Here is a 24,142-nt window from a genome sequence, read left to right as displayed (position 1 = left end):
TAATCATAACGAGCTCACTAAGTCCTTTGCAAGACGTGTAGCTGGTCATGATGAGGAGTTTAATGTTAGATGATAAAGGAAATAAAGAAAGAACAAGATTTTTCATGCAAAAACGAGATATCGGATTAGAATGATCGAGTGTCACCAAAGAGGCAAGTTCTTAAAGCTAAAAACAGATAAGAGATAAGATGATTAGGTTTTTAGTCTCAAAATGTATATATAGCAAAGGTAAAGTGTCGCGGGTCAGCCCGGAACAAACCGGGTACTGAACCGCGATCTTGGGTTGATGGGTGATGCCACGGTGTGTCGGAGAGTGAAGCCGAGGTCTTCATGTCGAGGAGTGCACGTGAGTCTAGATCCAAATGAAGATCTCGTGAAGAACACGTCAAGAACATGCATGAACCCTAGTCTTTGATCCATCTTCACGTGTGTATTCTTGGGCAGCTTTGTTCTTGATTCTGGGTTTGTGACAATGGACCTCGGCATGAAATGCCGAGGCGCTTGGTAGTCGAGGGATTTGAGCGAACAGGGTCCGGCATGCACGCCGAGGTCGCTACACCGAGGTGCATGTTCAACACTTAGTCGTGTCCAGCTCCATTCTTACGTGTGCATGCCTTGATCCCAACGTGCCGAGGTATCAGTACGAGGCCTAGCTCAGGATACTTCCAAAATATGAGCCTTGACTTGGCCGATGTCGAGGTAATGATGCCGAGCCCTGAAGAAACACTTAGCGCGTATCGCAACATATTTGGGCCCGTATCGACCATGTCGCTTTCCGGAAGCAGTAACTTTCGACCCACGACTCCAAATGCTCTGAGACCAGTTCCCTAGTCAAGGTGACTCAATAAACTCGAACTTTGGTGAAGAAACCGTCGGAGCTTGGGTAGTGGAAGTCTTCCTGGATTTCACATCTTTGAACCGCATCGAAATCACCAGAAAATAAACTGTTTGGACCGATGTGAACTCCGGAGACTTTCTCTTTCAAACTACTCGTCCGAATTGAGCGACCCCTACTGTTCTGAAAAGGTCTTTCACAGATCTCAAACTTTGATGAAGACCGGGCAAGCTGATTTGGTCCGGAAAGGCTCCGTCCGCCGTGACCTTTGTACTTCGCCGTTCAGTTCTCGGATGCGCGTAATGTTGGTGCATCTTCCGGAAGCTGTATCTTACTCCCTACTGGTCTGAATTGGATGATTCCAACTGTTCTGGGATCTTTGTTTGATTATCTCCAACTTTGCTGAAGACCCCGCCAACTGATTCGGACCGGAAGGTTCCCCGGATTTCATATCTTTGAATTGCGCAGACAAGGACAGATTTTGGTCGAGAAAAGCTTCCCGCGGTAAGGAAAATGGCCGAGGGCTGTGTACCGCGGTAAGCTTTTTGGTCGTAAAAATCCTTTCGCCTCGGCCAAAACTCAACTCGCGGTATTAACGCCTGATCTTCGACCCAGGCTGACTTTGGTCGATCGGTACGGACTTTGGTCGGTGCTGAACGATCGGTAAGCTTTTTGGTCGAGGTTGGACGATCGGTAAGGATTTTGGCCGGTAATGAGCGATCGGTAAGGATTTTGGCCGGTAATGAGCGATCGGTAAGGATTTTGACCGAGGTTTCTGTCCGTCCGGTACGCGATTTGGCCGAGAAATTCCTCCAAGCGGTTTTCACCGGTTTTGACCGTTTTCTTCACCGTCTTCTTCTCTGCTCCTCTTCTTAAGCTCCAAATGACTCCCAAAGCACCTGATAAAGACCTCAAAACATGCAAAACTCTTTGGGACCTAATGCAAGCCCTAAATCCTATTTTCATGCCTAAAGACTCAATTTACATGGGAAAACACATGATGAGGACTCTAAAATGCACTCTAAATGATGTAAAATATAGACATATCAACTCCCCCACACTTGTCCTTTGCTTGTCCTCAAGCGAAGAGATCAAATGAGAGAAAGAGGTTGTAATGCAGATGGAGCTCATATTTCCTTTTTAGAAAGAAGTGATCACAAGGAGAACTCGGATTCATGCTCAAATATGCAATGCAAAGCCATACTCAGATATTTCACAATTAAAGCATAGAATCTCCACAAGCCATTATCACACCCAACTCTTTCACATTCATTAAGCTCGTAACCGGTGAATCAAATGATGCAATGTTCAAATAGGCTGGCTTGGCTAGGGTAAGGTCATGAGATAAAAATGATCTCATCAATATTCAAGCGGGTGTAATGCAACAATGGGATCACTCAATGAACGACCAAACTTTGGCAGAATGCTAAAGGTAAAAAGCAACCGATGCATACAAGGGCAAGACTCATCACACCCCACACTCCACTCAAAGCTTTTCTCACTTGCTCACCCTCTCAAGATCCTCACTCTCTCAATCGCTTTCTTTTTCACTAGGGGACTCACTTTTGTTTTGATTTTCAAGCCTTTGGTGTTTACTTATTCAAACAGCTCTTTTCTTTTTTCTTTTTAGAACACTTGAGCCTTTTTGGCTTCATTTCATTTCAGAGACTATACTTTTCTTTTTAGAACAACAGAGCTCTTCTTTTCAAATTCAAGACTCGATTCTTTTTCTTTCATTCCCCTAGCTATTCCCACTCTCTCTTTTTTCTCTCAGCTCACCTTTTTCCACTCACCAATAGATCTTTTCCCCCACACTTATTTCTCGCCAATACTCTTAATTCCTTGATGTTGGAACATAACACTCAATGAGACATGCCCTTGTCGCTCTAAACCTAACACTTTCTGCTAAGTTCAGTCCAAGGTGGCCTTACAATTCACGCACAAACATTGGCTAGAAAGAAAGTTGGGTTCAAGGTGAGGGAACTGATCCATGATGCGGATTCAGCTACTTGAGCTAAGGAAAGAGGGTGGTAAAAACAATGATTCTAGCTCAAGTATGTATATCGGTATCCACAAGCCAATTCAAGCAATGCATCAAAAGATATTTATAATTCAAGTTCAGGGTTATCACTTAGTTAGAGTTGAGTGTAATTTAGACTTGCTTCTCAGATTCAAATCGTTTCAAGCTTTACAAGAACAGAATGAGTTTCACAAGCATATTTAGTTCAAGTTCTCGAGTGATTTACTCTCTAGGAAAAAATCTATCATTGCTCCTTGCACTGATGCAATCCTACATGATGCAACTTAGACTCGATCTTAAAATGCGAGATGCAACTAGAATGATGCGGTTTTACCATATGTACAAAGCTAGATGAGACTCAAGAATGCAAAAGTCAAATAAGAACAAAGAAAACAAGATCAGAAAACACAAAGCTCCTCCCCCACACTTAAACAACACAGTCCCGTGTGTTATAGAAGCGTGTGAGAGAAGTAAAGAGACAAACTAAACGAATGCAGAATGATATACACAAGATGCATATGTACAGGGTTTGAAGTCGATACTTTAGTCGGAGAGGTCTGATCCCAAGTAGTACGAGGGATTTGATGTTGAGCAGGAGGGTGTGGATTGACGTGGTGGGCTGCTATCCGAGGGTTCAGGTAAGAACGCCGAGGCAGGGTCGATCCAATCCTCTTTGCCTGGTGGAAACTCCGGGTTCCTTGCGTTTGAGCTTTCCCCAACCTCCTCTTGTGTAATCGGTGCGGTCGAGGTCGCTGAGTTCTTGTCCGGAGAAGATGGCCGTGTGAGCTGCTTTACCTTCTTCTTCAGGTGCCTTACACAGTCCACCAAAGCATGAATGGTCTTGTCTTGCCACTTACACCACTTTTGGAGAGTGTTCACTCGCAAATACAGCTTCTTGGTGTGGTATTCAGGCTCACCCCACACGTATGGATCAAAATGATATCGGCCTGCTCCCATCCTTCTCTCAGGGTGCCGTTCTTCTTCATTCTCACATCCGGCCGGGCCGTTCTCGTTCTGAGGCTTGTTAGGTATGGCCTTGGTGCATTTGCGCATTGGTGGGCCGAGAGAGGGGTTGTACAACTGATCCTTGAGGACATAGAAGGAGATGTTACACTGCTTATCAAGCATGGTGAGGCCTCGGTTAGGCAGTAGAACTTGTGTACCGTCCCTGTGCATCAGCGTGAAGTTGTAAACCCATCTATCCCCTAACTTGCCTCCAAAGAAACCGCTTTTACTTAGGTATTGCTCATCAATGAGATTCGGCCTTGATGGTGAATCAGGGAATAGGAACCCTTGAGCTCTCAAAATTGTAGTGACAATCCAACCGTTCTGAAGCCTCCTTGCTCCCTTTTTCTTCCGGTCACACCACACATTGTGTCTATAGGTGAGCATTTGGATCGCAAAGAACGCTCCTAAAGACGGTACATGCATTGGCCCTTGGAACTCCTTTTTGTTCTTCATTTGAGTGATGAGCGGCTTAAGTCCAAGTCCTAATAGTTCAAGCTCTGCCGTGTGAATGACACCAGGGTTGTATGTAGAGAAGAACGTAGAGGCCAGGACCCGGTTGGTGTATCTGATCGCAGGGTTCCTGATGCAGCTTGTCTTGCTCTTGCCTCCCAAGTAAGGCCCGAAAGATATCGTTTCCCACAACGCGGCCAACTCATCACGAGGGTACACAAACTTGTCAAGCGAGCTTCCATTCCTTTCAAATCCAAATATCTCATCAAGTTCCTTGAAACTGACCTTGTAGTGCACGCCTTCTATGTCAAACTCAATGTGTCCGAATCCTTTGCCATGTAGACGCTTGGGATCTCTCTTGGGGTAGATGACAACCTCCAAAGTGGCAAGAAACTGTTGTGTGATCCCCTCGTAAGCAACATCGCTCATCATGAAGAACTCGGCCAAGCCCATGTTTTGAAAGATGAGTGTAACATCATCGAGTATCTCAAGCTTCCTCAACAGCTCCATATCAGGGAACCGACCTTGAGCTACTCTTATAGAGTTAAAGTGGTCCAAGTACTCCTCAGTGGTCGGGAAATGTTCTTCCTCGGGCTCGGGCTTTTGTTCCTTCTTGGCTTTCTTGGCATAGTCGGGTACATGGGGAACTATGGCTCTCAGCTCATCTCCATCGTTCTCAGTGGCTGCCTGCTTCCCATTCCTTCTTGGTTCAACGGTTGGAACCGGAGGGAGCTCGGCGTTCCTTGCTCGCTTGGCGGCTGGCTCACCATCGGATCTCGCGGAGGGTTTCTTGCTTGTTCCACCATTGCGTGCTACGGCCACGGCTTTCCCTTTCGTGCTCCTCCTCTGAACCTCATTTTTGTTCGTCTCATGAGTGGGAACAGCTCGGTCGCCGGTCATCTGCAAGACAGATCCTCAAAGAAACCGTTAGAATCAAGTACAACGACAAGCACAAGTTTCTGAAGATAGCAAAGACATAGCTTTTTCTCTAACAAGATCATAGTTATAGCTTTGTCATACATCAAAGAGAGAAGTAAGAACAAGCCAGAACAACCGATTAGATACAAGTTATCAAGACATTTCAGCTCAAGTACACAAATCATCATTAAGATCGATTCCAAGCGCATTTTCTCAAGAATTTTAAAAACTCAAGAACAAGTGATTTTCAGAACAAAAACCGGTTTTGCTTGTGTTGTCTATCCTGATGGAATTTTTAATATTATTCCCAGAGGTCGATATGTTCTAAAAGAATCGATTCCACATTTTACAAACTTAAAAACTCGCAAAGAACGAAGGAAAAAGATGAGTTCTTTAAGATGCAAATACCTTTGGGAATCCAAGATTCAAGTTTAGTGGAATGCTTATGATGAATAAACAACACCCTAACGAGTCTAGAACGCTTGGAATCACAAGAAATGGATGAGAAATGAGAGAGATATGTTCGTGAAATGCAGAGAAAAGAGAGAAGAAGGCGAACTCTCGGTTAATGGCTCGGGATGGAGGCTGGTATGGGCGGTGTCGCGCTTTCCAGCTGGCGCTTGGACTGTAGTGGGACTGGTCCCCCCTTCTCCTCCAGCTGCGACCGTTGACCCGCGCCAAAACAGCTTTGACCGGGCGTTTAAATTCAAATTACCGCGCAAAGGCTTCCCAATGGCGCGACAAGGGGGATGACGTGGGCCGTACGGACTAGAGTGATTTTTCTCGTGTTTTCTTGAGCGGCCTCGACTTGTTCCACCCCGAGGGCATCATGCCGAGGTCACTTGTATTAACAGAGAACACTTGGTGCTGGGGGTTTAAACGGTCCGGCCTTGGTGTAAACTGGTCGCGGCCTCGATCGAGGTTTTAGACCGTTTGAAGTGAAATTTGCCCCTCGGTATAGTTATACCGAGGTGTTTACACCGTGGCCTTCCCCCACACTTAGTCATTTCACTATGACACTTTTCGGACACGGCTATGATGAAATCGAGTCGAGGAGTCTAGCCGAGGTTCTCAGGCTTTACTCGGTAAACGGTGACCGCGGTATGTATATACCAAGGGTCGATACCGAGGCTACGTACACTCTAGGACTTAATTCATCAGGCCGTGTCATTTTCAAGCTTTTTCTTACTCTCATCATCAAGATTCACCATCTAACTCCTGAAACACTTAACAAACCCTTCAAAAAGCTTCAAGTAAAAAGAAAAAGAAGATGAAAAGCGAAATATGTACAAGGATAGGCTTGGGGTGTCTCCCAAGAGCACTTTGTTTAACGTCACTAAGTTTGACTTTTCATACCTTTTCAGGCTGATTCTGGTTCAAGAAGAGGAACTGAGGTAACTCTCTCTCTTGTTTCTGATGTCAGGTAGTGCTTTACCCTCTGACCGTTTACCACAAAGCCTTGTCCATCTTTTCCTTTTAGAACAACCGCTCCATAAGGTCTTACTTCAAGAATTTTGAATGGACCGGACCATCTGGATCTCAGCTTCCCAGGGAATAGCTTAAGCCTCGAGTTAAACAACAGAACTTGGTCCCCTTCTTTGAACTCTCTCTTGTGTATCTTCTTGTCATGAAGCGCTTTAGTCCTTTCTTTGTAGATCTTAGAGCTCTCAAAAGCATCTAACCGGATTTCTTCAAGCTCATGAAGTTGTAAAACCCTCTTCTCTTGTGCAGTCTTGATGTCAAAGTTAAGAAGTTTCACTGCCCACAATGCTTTGTATTCCAACTCAACCGGTAGATGACAGCTTTTCCCATAGAGCAAGTTAAACGGTGAGGTTCCAATGGGGGTCTTGTACGCGGTTCTGTAAGCCCACAAAGCATCATCGAGTTTCTTGCTCCAATCCTTCCTAGATGAGCTCACGGTTCTTTCTAAAATAGCCTTTATCTGTCGGTTAGAGACCTCCACTTGACCACTAGTCTGCGGATGATAAGGTGTGGCCACCTTGTGCCTTACCCCATGCTTCCTTAAAAGACTCTCAAGAGTCTTATTGATAAAGTGGCTTCCCCCATCACTGATTACTACTCTTGGAACTCCAAACCGTGGGAAAATGATACTTTTGAAAAGCTTTACCACCACTTTTGAATCGTTGGTTGGGGATGCAACAGCCTCAACCCACTTGCTCACATAGTCCACCGCGACAAGGATGTACTGGTTTCCGTTTGAACTCACAAAGGGACCCATGAAGTCAATGCCCCAACAGTCGAAGACCTCGACCTCAAAGATTGGGTTTTGGGGCATCTCATTCCTCTTGGATATGTTACCGTGCCTTTGACAAGCCTCGCATCTCGATACCACATCTTGAGCGTCTTTGAACATAGTCGGCCACCAGAAGCCGCTTTGCAAAACTTTGGCAACCGTCTTGAATGCACCTAAGTGACCACCGTACGCTGAACCGTGGCATTCTTGTAGCACCGGATGGATCTCTTCTTCGGCCAAGCATCGTCTATAGAGATGGTCCTTGTTAAGCACGTAAAGATACGGCTCATCCCAATGATATCTCATCACATCTCTAAAGAACTTTTTCCTCTGATAGGCATCAAGATCCGGTGGCTCTAAACCGCAAGACAGGTAGTTCACAAGATCCGCGAACCATGGGAGGCTTCTTTCTTTGATTGTATTGGCCTCTTCCACCTCTAAGTAAGACCGTACCAGCATGAGATGTTCCTCAGGTAAAGCATCGTCTATGGGGACCTTTTCTTCAATCCTCAGCCTTGAGAGATGATCTGCGGCCCCATTTTCTATGCCTTTCTTGTCAAGTATCTCCATGTCGAACTCTTGGAGCAATAGGACCCATCTCAAAAGCCTCGGCTTAGCATCCTTTTTAGACATCAAGTACCTCAAGGCCGCGTGATCAGTGTAGACCGTGACCTTTGATCCAACTAAGTAACTCCTGAATTTGTCAAATGCGAACACAATGGCAAGCATTTCCTTCTCGGTGGTTGCATACTTTTCTTGAGCTGAGTCCAAGGTGCAGCTTGCATAATAGATCACATGGAGTTTCTTATCTTTCTTCTGCCCCAAGACAGCTCCCACGGCATAGTCAGATGCATCAGTCATCACTTCGAATGGTAAAGACCAATCAGGAGCTTGTACAATAGGTGCACTGATCAAAGCCTCCTTGATCCTCTTAAACGCTCCCTCACACTCTTCATCAAAGATAAACTCCACCTCTTTGCACAATAGCCTAGTTAAAGGTCTAGCTATCTTGGAGAAATCCTTGATGAACCGCCTATAGAACCCAGCGTGCCCAAGAAAGCTTCTTATCCCTTTTACGGAATTGGGAGCTTGTAGGTTCACCATCACCTCGATCTTGGCCTTGTCCACCTCAATTCCCTTCTCTGATACCTTGTGCCCCAAGACAATGCCTTCTTGTACCATGAAATGACACTTCTCCCAGTTCAATACAAGCCTATGCTCCTCACATCTTTTTAGAACCTGAGAAAGATTAGCAAGACATTCGGAGAAAGAGGAGCCGTATACGGAGAAATCATCCATAAACACCTCAACTTTCTCTTCAATTAGATCAGAGAAAATGTGCATCATGCATCTTTGAAAAGTGGCCGGTGCATTACACAAACCGAAAGGCATTCTCCTATAAGCATAAGTGCCATAAGGGCAAGTGAATGTCGTTTTCTCTTGGTCTCTTGGATCTATTGGTATTTGGAAGAATCCAGAGTATCCATCGAGAAAACAGAAATAAGGATGATTGGCTAACCGTTCAAGCATTTGATCAATGAATGGTAAAGGGAAATGATCTTTTCTTGATGCAGAATTCAATTTCCTATAGTCAATGCACATGCGATAGCCGGTTATAGTTCTTTGGGCTATGAGTTCATCCTTATCATTTTTTACCACCGTGATACCACCTTTCTTGGGCACAACGTGCACAGGAGATACCCACCGAGAGTCAGAGATTGGATATATGATCCCTGCCTCAAGGAGCTTTAGTATCTCCTTCTTAACCACCTCTTTGAGGTTCGGGTTAAGGCGACGTTGGTGCTCAATAGAGGACATGGCTTGGTCCTCCAGGTGGATCCTGTGAGTGCATATATCAGGAGAGATTCCTCTTATGTCGGCCAAGGAATACCCTATTGCTCTCCTGAACTTCTTGATTTCATTAAGCAATGCACGTTCTTCATGTTCAAGCAAGCTATCGTTTATGATCACAGGGAAAGTAGAGTTCAAGCCTAAGAACGCATACCTGAGCCCTGTTGGTAGAGGCTTGAGCTCAACAGGGGGAGCGTCTGCCTCATTCCAATCGGTATCAAAGCTACATTGGCCCGGAACAGCTTCCTCGGCCTTTTCCTTGTTCTCGCGCGGATTACCATCGGCCTCGGTATGAGTTGCCACAGCCATGATATCCCGAGGTGTCTCCTTTGTTCCCATGGACCCCTCGCTGTCTAAGATGTCGAGGCCACTCTTCCTTAGCTCCAAAAACCTAGCTTCAGCTCCAAGTTCCTTCGGTTGGTCCAAAAGTTGCTTGTATACCTCGCTTTCCTCGTTCAAGTACCCGTGCTCGCTTTGTTCACGTGTAAGGACCACTTGTAACGGATCCTCTGCGTTCAACTCTTCCAGGAGCTCATCAGCTAGCTCCTCCATCACTTCCACATAGAAAACCTGACCTCCAATAGTCGGTTTCTTCATCATCTCTTTTACATTGAACTTCATATGCTCGGAACCGATGTGTAGTTCAATCATTCCTCCTCTCACATCTATAATGGCTCCTGCAGTCGCTAGGAACGGTCGGCCCAAGATGATAGGGTCCAATGGTTCCTCGTCCATCTCAAGAACTATGAAGTCCGTGGGGATTTCTATCTCACCGATCCTTAAAGGTAAATCCTCAAGCAAACCCACCGGTAAGCGAACCGATCTATCAGCTAGTATAAGAGAGATCTTGGCCGGCTTGTAACTCTTGTATCCCAATCTCCTGGCCACCGTGTATGGCATCAGGCTCACAGAAGCTCCTAGATCACACAAGCAGTTCGAGAACTTCAAGTGACCTAAAGTACACGGTAGGGTAAAGCTGCCCGGATCGGATAGCTTCCTTGGTATAGACCTCCTTTGTATTATGGCGCTGCATTCATGGCTCAGTATTACCATACCCTGGAGCTCCTTTGTCTTGTTGAGGATCGCATCCTTTAGAAACTTCCCAAGCTGTGGTATAGCTAAGAAAGCATCTATAATGGGTAAGGTGAGTTGCGTGTTCTCCAAGTGTTTCTCAAAGACCGCTTTGGCTTTGTCTAAGATTTTCTTCTTGAAACGCCCTGGGAACGGTATCTTGGGTTGGTAAGGTGGTGGTGGAACGTATGGCTTTTCAAGCTCAGTTGTCTTTTCCACCTCTTTTCCTTTGTCCTTGATCGGTTCTTTCACAAAATCCGCTTCTTTACACGCATCACCTGAGGCTGCCTCCCCCTCTGATTGCTCATTGGCCTCAATGAGCGTAGTATTAGGCGTTGGAGCTTGTAGTTCTTTACCACTCCTCAATGTAATGGCGTTCACATACTCCTTGGGGTTTGGCTCCGGTTTACCTGGTAAAGCCGGGCCTCGGGATGATGTAGAGGCTTGATTTTGCTTAAGCTCTCTAATGTCTTGCTGCATTGTCGCGTGCTGGCTCTCAACTCTCTGCTGACCCTGTAACAGTTGCTGTAAGATCCCACAGACATCGTTCCCCAGCTGGTTCTGACCCGTTCTTTGATTCTGTTGCTGATTACCCATCGGCTGCGGATTGAACCCTGGTGGAAACTTGTGATGCTGCGGTTGGCTGGTGAAGTTGTTACCCTGAGCCGCCTGATTCTGCTGAGTGTAGCCGTGCTGTTGCCCACTAAACTGTTGCTTGGGCTGGAAGGTATTCTGATAAGGAGCCTTTTGAGCGTAGCTTTGTTGTTGTTGCGGAGCAGGGTACACTTGATCATGAGGGTTAGCTACATTCGGGTTTCTGTATGAGAGGTTTGGGTTACTGTTGTAGTTGTTAAACCGCTGATACCTCTGCTGATTCCCTATGTAGTTCAGCTCCTCTTGGGTTAGACCATCTTCGTTTACATTATCAAAACTTGGCCCTTGCTCATCAAACTCGCCTACAAAGTGTATTGGCTTTTGTGTCGCCATCAGAACTTTGTCAAGCTTGCTCTGAAGCTCTCTGATATCCTTTTTCATACGCTGTTCTTCACCAGAGCCCTCTGTACGGTTTGCTCTATCAAAGTCCTCGCCATAAGTATCATTAAACATGGCTAGGTTCTCGACTAGTTCCATTGCCGCATTGATCTCTTTCCCAAGAAAATTTCCATTTGAAGCTGTATCTAGTTGGTTTCGGATCTTGGGGAGGGCACCTCGGTATAAAGTACTCAAGAGGGATGCCTCTGAGAAGCCGTGGTGTGGGCATTGGTTAGTGTAACTTCTAAACCGTTCCCAAGCTTCGCTAAAGCTCTCGTTGTTGTGCTGCGTGAAGCTTGATATCTGGTTTCTTAGCTTAGCCGTGCGTGATGTGGAAAAGAACTTTGATAAGAACGCCAGTTTACACTGCTCCCAGGTTTGTATAGAACCCCTCGGGAGGTTCTTTTCCCACTGGTGAGCTTTATCACCGAGGCTAAATGGGAACAAGCGTAGCTTGAAGCTATCTTCCGAGACACCATTGATCTTAGTTAGGTCGCAAACCCGATCAAACTGATCTAGATGCTCAAGAGGGTCTTCTCCGGCTAGACCGTGGAACTTTGAGTTCTGCACCATGTTGAGGAGGGAAGCTTTAACTTCAAAGTTGTTATTTTGAACCGGTGGAGCTTGAATCCCAGCTCGGTATTGGTGCGCATTAGCTCGGTCGTTCTCTCCAACAAAGACCGGAGGAGGTTGTCTCTGAGCTTGTGGCGGTGGCGGATGAACATGGTGGGCTTGTTGCTCGTTCCTATTAGCCTGTTGTTGGTTTTGCTGAGCAAGCCTCTCGTTTCTTTGAGCCTGTTGTTGGTTAACATAGGCTTGTTGTTCATTCCTGCCTGCCTGCGCCTGATTAGCATGAGCCTGTTGCTCGGTTTCTTGAGCCTGTTGCTCGATCCTTTGCTGTTCTGCCATTCCAAGCCTTTCAAAATGCCGTTCCCTCTCGCGAGCTCGCCTCTCAATCCGGTTGATGTTGTCGTCGTACGGTAGAGGCGGTTCTGTGCTCCGAGACCTGGTTTTCATGCACCTGAAAGCAACACAAGAACTTGCAAAGAAGTTAGTAAAACAAAGAAAGGTAAAATCTTGAACTCAAGAACAAACAAAAGACTAATGCTCCGACAAGTTGGCAACGGCGCCAATTGATAGATAAGACTTTTTAGGTCTCAGGGCTATCAATCCCCTTTGTCGAAGTAGCACAAAGAGGTATCAATCCAAACAAGTCAACGAGACACTAGACTATGATGTTTGTTCATTTAAGTCAAGACAAAAGGTGAAGGTTTTGAACTAAGCTAAGTAACAAACGATTAAGCATGAAAGGTAAAGCAAATGATTAGATCTAAACAGAGACATGATGCAAATAATAACTAAACGATTCAGATGATGATAATATGTAATAAAGCAAGGGACTTTAGACGAGATACTTGACTCGGGTGCTTCCAAGTTCAACTAGTTGGTTAATGAATCAAAACATCAAGCGGTTTCATTTAACTTTGAACTCAAGGCATGTTAATCTTCTCATGAAAGTATTAAGCATCTAAACTGATCCTCCTTCATACCAAAAATGTCTTTTGAGAAGCATCGAATCAATCAGCAATAAGAATCAGTTCAAAAATGTCATTTAAGAGAACGAACTATCACTCTCGCGATGAAAGGCTCTTAAACCCTTAACTGAGTGGTTCAGACATTTCTACAAACACTTTTGATGCGAGATATGTCTCGGATCTGAACCTCAAGTGATGTGCTTGGATCCAGCCTAGAATCTCGTCGGTTAAAGAATGAAACATGCAAAACTAGACACCTAAACCCACTAATCTACCTTGAAAGCACCCTAATCTACTCATCTAAAGCCGCTTAAACGACTACTCACTAATCATAACGAGCTCACTAAGTCCTTTGCAAGACGTGTAGCTGGTCATGATGAGGAGTTTAATGTTAGATGATAAAGGAAATAAAGAAAGAACAAGATTTTTCATGCAAAAACGAGATATCGGATTAGAATGATCGAGTGTCACCAAAGAGGCAAGTTCTTAAAGCTAAAAACAGATAAGAGATAAGATGATTAGGTTTTTAGTCTCAAAATGTATATATAGCAAAGGTAAAGTGTCGCGGGTCAGCCCGGAACAAACCGGGTACTGAACCGCGATCTTGGGTTGATGGGTGATGCCACGGTGTGTCGGAGAGTGAAGCCGAGGTCTTCATGTCGAGGAGTGCACGTGAGTCTAGATCCAAATGAAGATCTCGTGAAGAACACGTCAAGAACATGCATGAACCCTAGTCTTTGATCCATCTTCACGTGTGTATTCTTGGGCAGCTTTGTTCTTGATTCTGGGTTTGTGACAATGGACCTCGGCATGAAATGCCGAGGCGCTTGGTAGTCGAGGGATTTGAGCGAACAGGGTCCGGCATGCACGCCGAGGTCGCTACACCGAGGTGCATGTTCAACACTTAGTCGTTTCCAGCTCCATTCTTACGTGTGCATGCCTTGATCCCAACGTGCCGAGGTATCAGTACGAGGCCTAGCTCAGGATACTTCCAAAATATGAGCCTTGACTTGGCCGATGTCGAGGTAATGATGCCGAGCCCTGAAGAAACACTTAGCGCGTATCGCAACATATTTGGGCCCGTATCGACCATGTCGCTTTCCGGAAGCAGTAACTTTCGACCCACGACTCCAAATGCTCTGAGACCAGTTCCCTAGTCAAGGTGACTCAATAAACTCGAACTTTGGTGAAGAAACCGTCGGAGCTTGGGTAGTGGAAGTCTTCCTGGATTTCACATCTTTGAACCGCATCGAAATCACCAGAAAATAAACTGTTTGGACCGATGTGAACTCCGGAGACTTTCTCTTTCAAACTACTCGTCCGAATTGAGCGACCCCTACTGTTCTGAAAAGGTCTTTCACAGATCTCAAACTTTGATGAAGACCGGGCAAGCTGATTTGGTCCGGAAAGGCTCCGTCCGCCGTGACCTTTGTACTTCGCCGTTCAGTTCTCGGATGCGCGTAATGTTGGTGCATCTTCCGGAAGCTGTATCTTACTCCCTACTGGTCCGAATTGGATGATTCCAACTGTTCTGGGATCTTTGTTTGATTATCTCCAACTTTGCTGAAGACCCCGCCAACTGATTCGGACCGGAAGGTTTCCCGGATTTCATATCTTTGAATTGCGCAGACAAGGACAGATTTTGGTCGAGAAAAGCTTCCCGCGGTACGGAAAATGGCCGAGGGCTGTGTACCGCGGTAAGCTTTTTGGTCGTAAAAATCCTTTTGCCTCGGCCAAAACTCAACTCGCGGTATTAACGCCTGATCTTCGACCCAGGCTGACTTTGGTCGATCGGTACGGACTTTGGTCGGTGCTGAACGATCGGTAAGCTTTTTGGTCGAGGTTGGACGATCGGTAAGGATTTTGGCCGGTAATGAGCGATCGGTAAGGATTTTGGCCGGTAATGAGCGATCGGTAAGGATTTTGACCGAGGTTTCTGTCCGTCCGGTACGCGATTTGGCCGAGAAATTCCTCCAAGCGGTTTTCACCGGTTTTGACCGTTTTCTTCACCGTCTTCTTCTCTGCTCCTCTTCTTAAGCTCCAAATGACTCCCAAAACACCTGATAAAGACCTCAAAACATGCAAAACTCTTTGGGACCTAATGCAAGCCCTAAATCCTATTTTCATGCCTAAAGACTCAATTTACATGGGAAAACACATGATGAGGACTCTAAAATGCACTCTAAATGATGTAAAATATAGACATATCAACTCCCCCACACTTGTCCTTTGCTTGTCCTCAAGCGAAGAGATCAAATGAGAGAAAGAGGTTGTAATGCAGATGGAGCTCATATTTCCTTTTTAGAAAGAAGTGATCACAAGGAGAACTCGGATTCATGCTCAAATATGCAATGCAAAGCCATACTCAGATATTTCACAATTAAAGCATAGAATCTCCATAAGCCATTATCACACTCAACTCTTTCACATTCATTAAGCTCGTAACCGGTGAATCAAATGATGCAATGTTCAAATAGGCTGGCTTGGCTAGGGTAAGGTCATGAGATAAAAATTATCTCATCAATATTCAAGCGGGTGTAATGCAACAATGGGATCACTCAATGAACGACCAAACTTTGGCAGAATGCTAAAGGTAAAAAGCAACCGATGCATACAAGGGCAAGACTCATCACACCCCACACTCCACTCAAAGCTTTTCTCACTTGCTCACCTTCTCAAGATCTTCACTCTCTCAATCGCTTTCTTTTTCACTAGGGGACTCACTTTTGTTTTGATTTTCAAGCCTTTGGTGTTTACTTATTCAAACAGCTCTTTTCTTTTACGGCGATTAGCCTCTTTTCTTTTCTTTTTAGAACACTTGAGCCTTTTTGGCTTCTTTTCATTTCAGAGACTATACTTTTCTTTTTAGAACAACAGAGCTCTTCTTTTCAAATTCAAGACTCGATTCTTTTTCTTTCATTCCCCTAGCTATCCCCGGCAACAGCGCCAATTGATAGATAAGACTTTTTAGGTCTCAGGACTATCAATCCCCTTTGTCGAAGTAGCACAAAGAGGTATCAATCCAAACAAGTCAACGAGACACTAGACTATGATGTTTGTTCATTTAAGTCAAGACAAAAGGTGAAGGTTTTGAACTAAGCTAAGTAACAAACGATTAAGCATGAAAGGTAAAGCAAATGATTAGATCTAAACAGAGACAGGATGCAAATAATAACTAAACGATTCAGATGATGATAATATGTAATAAAGCAAGGGACTTTAGACGAGATACTTGACTCGGGTGCTTCCAAGTTCAACTAGTTGGTTAATGAATCAAAACATCAAGCGGTTTCATTTAACTTTGAACTCAAGGCATGTTAATCTTCTCATGAAAGTATTAAGCATCTAAACTGATCCTCCTTCATACCAAAAATGTCTTTTGAGAAGCATCGAATCAATCAGCAATAAGAATCAGTTCAAAAATGTCATTTAAGAGAACGAACTATCACTCTCGCGATGAAAGGCTCTTAAACCCTTAACTGAGTGGTTCAGACATTTCTACAAACACTTTTGATGCGAGATATGTCTCGGATCTGAACCTCAAGTGATGTGCTTGGATCCAGCCTAGAGATCTCGTCGGTTAAAGAATGAAACATGCAAAACTAGACACCTAAACCCACTAATCTACCTTGAAAGCACCCTAATCTACTCATCTAAAGCCGCTTAAACGACTACTCACTAATCATAACGAGCTCACTAAGTCCTTTGCAAGACGTGTAGCTGGTCATGATGAGGAGTTTAATGTTAGATGATAAAGGAAATAAAGAAAGAACAAGATTTTTCATGCAAAAACGAGATATCGGATTAGAATGATCGAGTGTCACCAAAGAGGCAAGTTCTTAAAGCTAAAAACAGATAAGAGATAAGATGATTAGGTTTTTAGTCTCAAAATGTATATATAGCAAAGGTAAAGTGTCGCGGGTCAGCCTGGAACAAACCGGGTACTGAACCGCGATCTTGGGTTGATGGGTGATGCCACGGTGTGTCGGAGAGTGAAGCCGAGGTCTTCATGTCGAGGAGTGCACGTGAGTCTAGATCCAAATGAAGATCTCGTGAAGAACACGTCAAGAACATGCATGAACCTTAGTCTTTGATCCATCTTCACGTGTGTATTCTTGGGCAGCTTTGTTCTTGATTCTGGGTTTGTGACAATGGACCTCGGCATGAAATGCCGAGGCGCTTGGTAGTCGAGGGATTTGAGCGAACAGGGTCCGGCATGCACGCCGAGGTCGCTACACCGAGGTGCATGTTCAACACTTAGTCGTTTCCAGCTCCATTCTTACGTGTGCATGCCTTGATCCCAACGTGCCGAGGTATCAGTACGAGGCCTAGCTCAGGATACTTCCAAAATATGAGCCTTGACTTGGCCGATGTCGAGGTAATGATGCCGAGCCCTGAAGAAACACTTAGCGCGTATCGCAACATATTTGGGCCCGTATCGACCATGTCGCTTTCCGGAAGCAGTAACTTTCGACCCACGACTCCAAATGCTCTGAGACCAGTTCCCTAGTCAAGGTGACTCAATAAACTCGAACTTTGGTGAAGAAACCGTCGGAGCTTGGGTAGTGGAAGTCTTCCTGGATTTCACATCTTTGAACCGCATCGAAATCACCGGAAAATAAACTGTTTGGACCGATGTGAACTCCGGAGACTTTCTCTTTCAAACTACTCGTCCGAATTGAGCGACCCCTACTGTTCTGAAAAGGTCTTTCACAGATCTCAAACTTTGATGAAGACCGGGCAAGCTGATTTGGTCCGGAAAGGCTCCGTCCGCCGTGACCTTTGTACTTCGCCGTTCAGTTCTCGGATGCGCGTAATGTTGGTGCATCTTCCGGAAGCTGTATCTTACTCCCTACTGGTCTGAATTGGATGATTCCAACTGTTCTGGGATCTTTGTTTGATTATCTCCAACTTTGCTGAAGACCCCGCCAACTGATTCGGACCGGAAGGTTCCCCGGATTTCATATCTTTGAATTGCGCAGACAAGGACAGATTTTGGTCGAGAAAAGCTTCCCGCGGTACGGAAAATGGCCGAGGGCTGTGTACCGCGGTAAGCTTTTTGGTCGTAAAAATCCTTTCGCCTCGGCCAAAACTCAACTCGCGGTATTAACGCCTGATCTTCGACCCAGGCTGACTTTGGTCGATCGGTACGGACTTTGGTCGGTGCTGAACGATCGGTAAGCTTTTTGGTCGAGGTTGGACGATCGGTAAGGATTTTGGCCGGTAATGAGCGATCGGTAAGGATTTTGGCCGGTAATGAGCGATCGGTAAGGATTTTGACCGAGGTTTCTGTCCGTCCGGTACGCGATTTGGCCGAGAAATTCCTCAAGCGGTTTTCACCGGTTTTGACCGTTTTCTTCACCGTCTTCTTCTCTGCTCCTCTTCTTAAGCTCCAAATGACTCCCAAAGCACCTGATAAAGACCTCAAAACATGCAAAACTCTTTGGGACCTAATGCAAGCCCTAAATCCTATTTTCATGCCTAAAGACTCAATTTACATGGGAAAACACATGATGAGGACTCTAAAATGCACTCTAAATGATGTAAAATATAGACATATCAGAGACCGTAACCGCGGTCGTGGACGAGGTCGTGGACGAGGAAAACAAAATGATGTTGGTCAGGAATCAGGAAAGCAAAAAGAATCTGCTAGTTACAGATGCGGCATGAAAAACCATTGGGCAAAAACCTGTTGTACGCCAAGACATTTAGCTGATCTGTACCGAGCATCACAAGATGCCAAAGAAAAGGATAAAGGAAAGAATTTTGAAACCAATTTCATCTCTGATGAAGCTGGACCTTCCTTTGATGGCATAAGTGTTAATACTCATCTTGATATCGCTGAATTTTTTGTTGATCCTGAAGAATCAACAGAAACAAAGCGATTAATGCAAATATTATAATAGGCTCCGAAAAACTAATTTTTCAATGCCAAGGGGGACAAAGTTTGAAATAAGTGATGCGTTATATTCCCCCAAATCTAGCAGAAACTTGCTAAGTTTTAAAGATATCCGAAGAAATGGATATCATATAGCAAGTACCAATAAGAATGGCATTGAATATCTTTGCATTACATCTGAGAGGAAACATATATTGGAAGAATTACCAATGATGTCCTCTGGGTTATATTGCACAAAAATAAATATGACTGAATTATGTTACAGTAAACCCGAGGTTTACTAGTACATTTAAAGTATGGCATGAAAGATTTGGCCATCCTGGATCAGTCATGATGAGAAGGATTGTGCAAAATTCGAGTGGTCACCCATTAAAAAACTAGAAAATATTTCAATCGGGAGAGTTTTCATGTCAGGCATGTTCTCAAGGAAAACTCATAATGAGGCCTTCGCCAGCCAAAGTTGGGAATGAATCCCCTGTATTCTTAGAGAGAATACATGGTGATATATGTGGGCCGATTCACCCATCGTATGGGCCATTTAGATATTTTATGGTATTAATTGACGCATCTAGTAGATGGTCACATATGTGTCTATTGACCACAAGAAATATGGCTTTCGCAAGATTCATTGCCCAAATAATTAGGTTGAGAGCTCAATTCCCTGATTATGCCATAAAGAAAGTCAGGTTTGATAACGCTGGTGAATTCACTTCAGTGGCCTTTAATGACTATTGTATGTTATTAGGAATCGATGTTGAGCATCCAGTTCCACATGTTTATACACAAAATGGCATGGCTAAGTCTTTAATAAAACGGTTGCAGTTGATTGCAAGACCGTTAATATTGAGAACAAAGCTCCCAATTACTGTATGGGGACATGCTATATTACATGTTGGGGCATTGGTCCAGATGAGGCCAAGTGCATATAATGAATATTCTCCGATACAGTTAACATCTGGCAAGGAGTCAAATGTATCTCATCTCCGTATTTTTGGATGTGTGGTCTATGTCCGGATAGCCCCACCGCAGAGAACAAAATATGGGGCCACAAAGGATATTGGGAATATATATCGGCTATACGTCACCAAGTATAATTAGATATCTTGAACCGGTAACTGGAGATATGTTTACGGCACGTTTTGCCGGTTGCCACTTTGATGAAAATGAATTCCCAGCATTGGGGGGAGGATCAAGAGAATCACCAAAGGATATCACATGGTGTACAAAAACCTTGGCTTATCTCGATCCCCCTACCCATCAACGCAAGGTGGAAGTTCAGAAATTTATACATTTGCAAAGTTTGGCAAACCAGTTACCTGATGCGTTCACAGATATGAAAAAGGTGACAAATTCATATATCTCCGCTGCTAATGCTCCATCAAAAATAAATGTTCTGGTACAAGTTATTGATGGGAATAAAGCAAATAAACCGCGGATTCAATTAAAGCGCGGGAGGCCGATGGGTTCGAAGGATAAAAATCCTCAAAAGAAAAAGAAATTGGGAGACAAGGTTCCAGAAGAACCAAATAAAGAAAAATTTCTTGAAGACATTGGTGAAAAGGTTATAGAAGAACCATATAAAGATATATGTCCTGAAGACATACATAAAAAAGTTTCAGAAGAACTAGTTAAAGAAGTTCGTCCAGAAGACGAACATGATACTGAAAAGTATGAGAGTTCCATTAACTTCGCCCAAAGTGGGACATTATGGGTTAGAAGTGAGATAAATGATATAAATAGAATGTTCTCCTTTTCAGTATCCAAAGAAGTTGAAAATGAAAATGATGATCCAGACCCAAGGTCCGTGTCAGAATGCCAGAAAAGGCCTGACTGGAAAAAATGGCAGATGGCCATGAGAAATGAAATAATCTCCCTGAATAAAAGAAATGTCTTTGGACCTATAGTCATTACACCAGAAGATGTAATGACAGTCGGGTGCAAATGAGTCTTTGTGAGAAAAAGAAATGAGAAAAACAAGGTCACAAGATATAAAGCCCGACTTGTGGCACAAGGTTTTTCTCAAAAACCGGAAATTGATTATGAAGATACATATTCCGCGGTCATGGATGCAATCACATTCAGGTACTTAATGAGCCTAATGGCATCTAAAAATCTAGAAATGTACTTTATGGATGTTGTGACTGCATATCTATACGAATCACTTGATAGTGATATATATATATATATATATATATATATGAAAATCCCAGAGGGAGTAAAGATCCCAGAAGAATCAAAGATGCCTGATGCATCAAAAGACATATGTTCGGTCAAATTACAGCGATCACTTTACGGATTAAAACAGTCCGGACGCATGTGGTATAATCGCGTGAGTGAATACTTGTTGAGTAAAGGATACATCAACAATGCGATATGCCCTTGCGTGTTTATTAAAAAATCCTCATCAGGATTTATGATCATTGCTGTATATGTTGATGACCTGAACATAATTGGAACTCAAAAGGAGATTGATGATGCAAGAACTCACATGAAAGAAGAGTTCAAAATTAAAGATCTTGGAAAAACAAAATTTTGTCTAGGGCTCCAGATTGAGCATTTCCAAGACGGAATATTTGTGCATCAGTCAAATTACACCAAAAGGGTGTTAAAACGCTTTAAAATGGATAAAGTAACTCCTTTGAGTACTCCAATGGTCAATAAATCACTTGATATTAACAAGGATCCATCTCGACCTTGTGAAGATAGCGAAAACGTATTAGGTCTTGAAGTACCTTATATGAGCGCTATCGGTGAGCTTATGTATCTTGCAAATTGTACTCGACCAGATATAGCCTTTGCTACTAATCTACTTGCAAGATACAGCTCATCTCCGACGCGCAGACATTGGAATGGGCTAAAACGTATCTTTCGTTATCTCCAAGGTACGATTGATCTGGGTTTATTTTATCATAGAAACCCCAAAGTTGGTCTAGTTTGTTTTGCAGATGCAGGATACTTATCAGATCCGCATAAAGCTCGATCGCAAACTGGATATGTTTTTACAATTGGTGGAACGGCAATCTCGTGGCGTTCTCAAAAACAGACTTTGGTCGTTCTTCAAATTATGCGGAAATCATTGCTCTTCATGAAACATGTAGAGAATGCATATGGCTCCGATCTATGACTCAACACATACAAATCTTTATACATCAATATTAACTATTCAAATTTATAAAAAAATTAGAGTATGTGATCATCACTTTCGGAACAAGTAAAAAGATTCATTTTTAACACATTTCTGCCCACACAAACCTATATTCATTTTACACTGTATTTGTGGTGAATGTAAATTTTGTGGTTCAATTTTACAGGTTACCATTTACTAATATCCATGGAGATCCAAGCTGGCCGTGAAATCCTTCATCAACTCCGATTTTATTTCATCTTCTAAACTCTACTATATCTGTTACAGTTCCTTATATTTGGGGATCATGTTGAACCTTTTACTTTTTATGCTGAATCTTTAAAAAAATTATCAGTTCTATGGTTTTTATCTTATTTTATGAACATTACTTAATCTGTTGTGACAACTTTTATTAAATAATTATTACTGTACGCTGACTATTTGCTATTAATGGTGTTATTACAATTATTATCATATGATTTTTGTACACATGTACTTAGAATTTAGGTTCTTAAGTTTTACCAATTTCTTATGTTAAGAATAGTATAAACTTTACTGAGTGTGTTAATTGAAGAATACTATATCTTTATAAAAAAATCTATTGTTACCATGAAGAGAATTGCGATTATAGAAGTTAATATATTGTATATATTATGTATATTGTAATTTACCTAACCCGATATTTGATCATATAATGACCCAAAATACGCATTTATTTTGAATTTTTGGCCCAAAATCTTCCAAACCCTAAATTATTGTCGTTTTGATAAGTTTTCAATATATATACAAACACTAACAACTTATTTAGCTTTCACATCTTATCAGAAAATGGAACCACTTGATTACATTGAAGACTTGAACAACAGATCGACTGAATGGTGCATCTGTGTTATACTGGTGAGAAAGTGGTCTGAATATATACCAAATCAGGACGTAACATTAGAATTGCTTCTTGCTGATGCGAAGGTAAAATTTATATTTTTAAGTGATTTTAACAAACCCCACTAATTCACATATATTCTGATGTATACAAAAATATACAAATTCTTTCATTTCTAAAAGACCATACACTACGCGCTCGGGTTAGACGACAATTTCATGATTTATTCGAACCTCTGCTAACCGAAGGTTCATGGTTTGATATTGAAGATTTTGTTGTCAATAGTTTATGCAGAAATGAGAGCAGAGATTCATACAGTTTTTTAATTCAATTTATAATATCTACCTCCTTAAAAAAATTTCATATGTTCAAGGTTTGTTATTTATAGTGATTTTAATCGATTTCGAATTTACAAATCATTGGCAATAAAGAATTTTATACATTTTTTTCCAGTTACTAGAAAAACAATTAACGGATTACAATGCTCCTACGAATAAATCAGGTTTTTTAATGTAATCAACTCATAATAATATCGTGTTTTAAATTTATTAATATCTTTTCATTTTTCTTTTGTAAACCAACCCTAAATTTTTGAATTGCATGAATTTTTCGTTTGACCGGTTAATTGACCGAAGGATTACAAGAACTATGACATCTTTTTTTTTACCGAATACTCACAATTTTGCAAACAAGATACATCGTTATAATAGGTTCTTTCAGAATTATATGTGATCTTCATTATACTTTCTTCATTATACATAAATATAATACATACAACAACACACAGCAAAAAAACCCATCAGAACACACAGTATAAACTATCAATATTTTAAAAATCGACCTAGTACACTTAACACTATACTCAATAACATTAAAATTTTAGAAATATGTTCAAGCCCGCACACACACATACTCAATAACATTAAAATTTTAGAAATATGTTCAAGCCCGCACATGTGTGTGGGTTAGTATCCTAGTATCCATAAAATTAAGAATTTAATTGTGAATATTTTATTAGAGATCAAACTATCATTTTTAGTTAATGAATTATAAATATGTGTTAATAATGATTATATATTAAATTATCAAAGTGGATAAACACGTCTACTTAATCTATTTTGTAATTTATTAAAATATTTTTTGGCTAATCCATAAAAAAAATATAATTTAAATTTTAAAAATATATTTTCAGTTTTTTTATAAAAATAATTGAATTGATTTTTGAAAATGATACTAATTAATTATAAAAATACAAATGAAAATAT

The 24,142-nt window shown here is 42.5% G+C and overlaps 1 protein-coding gene and 1 non-coding gene across 14 annotated transcripts in view; one reads left to right on the top strand and one right to left on the bottom strand.

Moving 5' to 3' along the window:
- Positions 1 to 3,337: 3,337 nt before the first annotated feature.
- The window catches only part of LOC112085505, a 28,833-nt gene continuing 8,028 nt past the window's right edge, over positions 3,338 to 24,142 (bottom strand). For 9 of the 13 annotated variants that reach the window (XM_024154732.1, XM_024154729.1, XM_024154726.1 and 6 more), the window contains one exon: positions 3,338 to 5,213. In XM_024154732.1, the coding sequence (XP_024010500.1) occupies positions 3,399 to 5,213 (1,815 nt within the window). In that variant the 3' untranslated portion in view covers positions 3,338 to 3,398. Of the gene's footprint in view, positions 5,214 to 5,790; positions 6,523 to 12,334; positions 12,461 to 18,205; positions 18,834 to 24,142 lie in introns of those variants that run through there. The other 4 variants (XM_024154736.1, XR_002898806.1, XR_002898805.1 and 1 more) reach the window with 4 other exon arrangements.
- LOC112085639 lies at positions 11,651 to 11,757 on the top strand. The gene has a single exon (XR_002898940.1). It is a non-coding gene; the product is annotated as a small nucleolar RNA R71 (small nucleolar RNA).

The sequence above is a fragment of the Eutrema salsugineum genome, unplaced genomic scaffold (assembly GCF_000478725.1).
Source record: "Eutrema salsugineum unplaced genomic scaffold, Eutsalg1_0 scaffold_3, whole genome shotgun sequence".
NCBI classification, from domain to species: Eukaryota; Viridiplantae; Streptophyta; class Magnoliopsida; order Brassicales; family Brassicaceae; genus Eutrema; species Eutrema salsugineum.
This window is presented reverse-complemented; position numbering and strand designations above follow the sequence as displayed.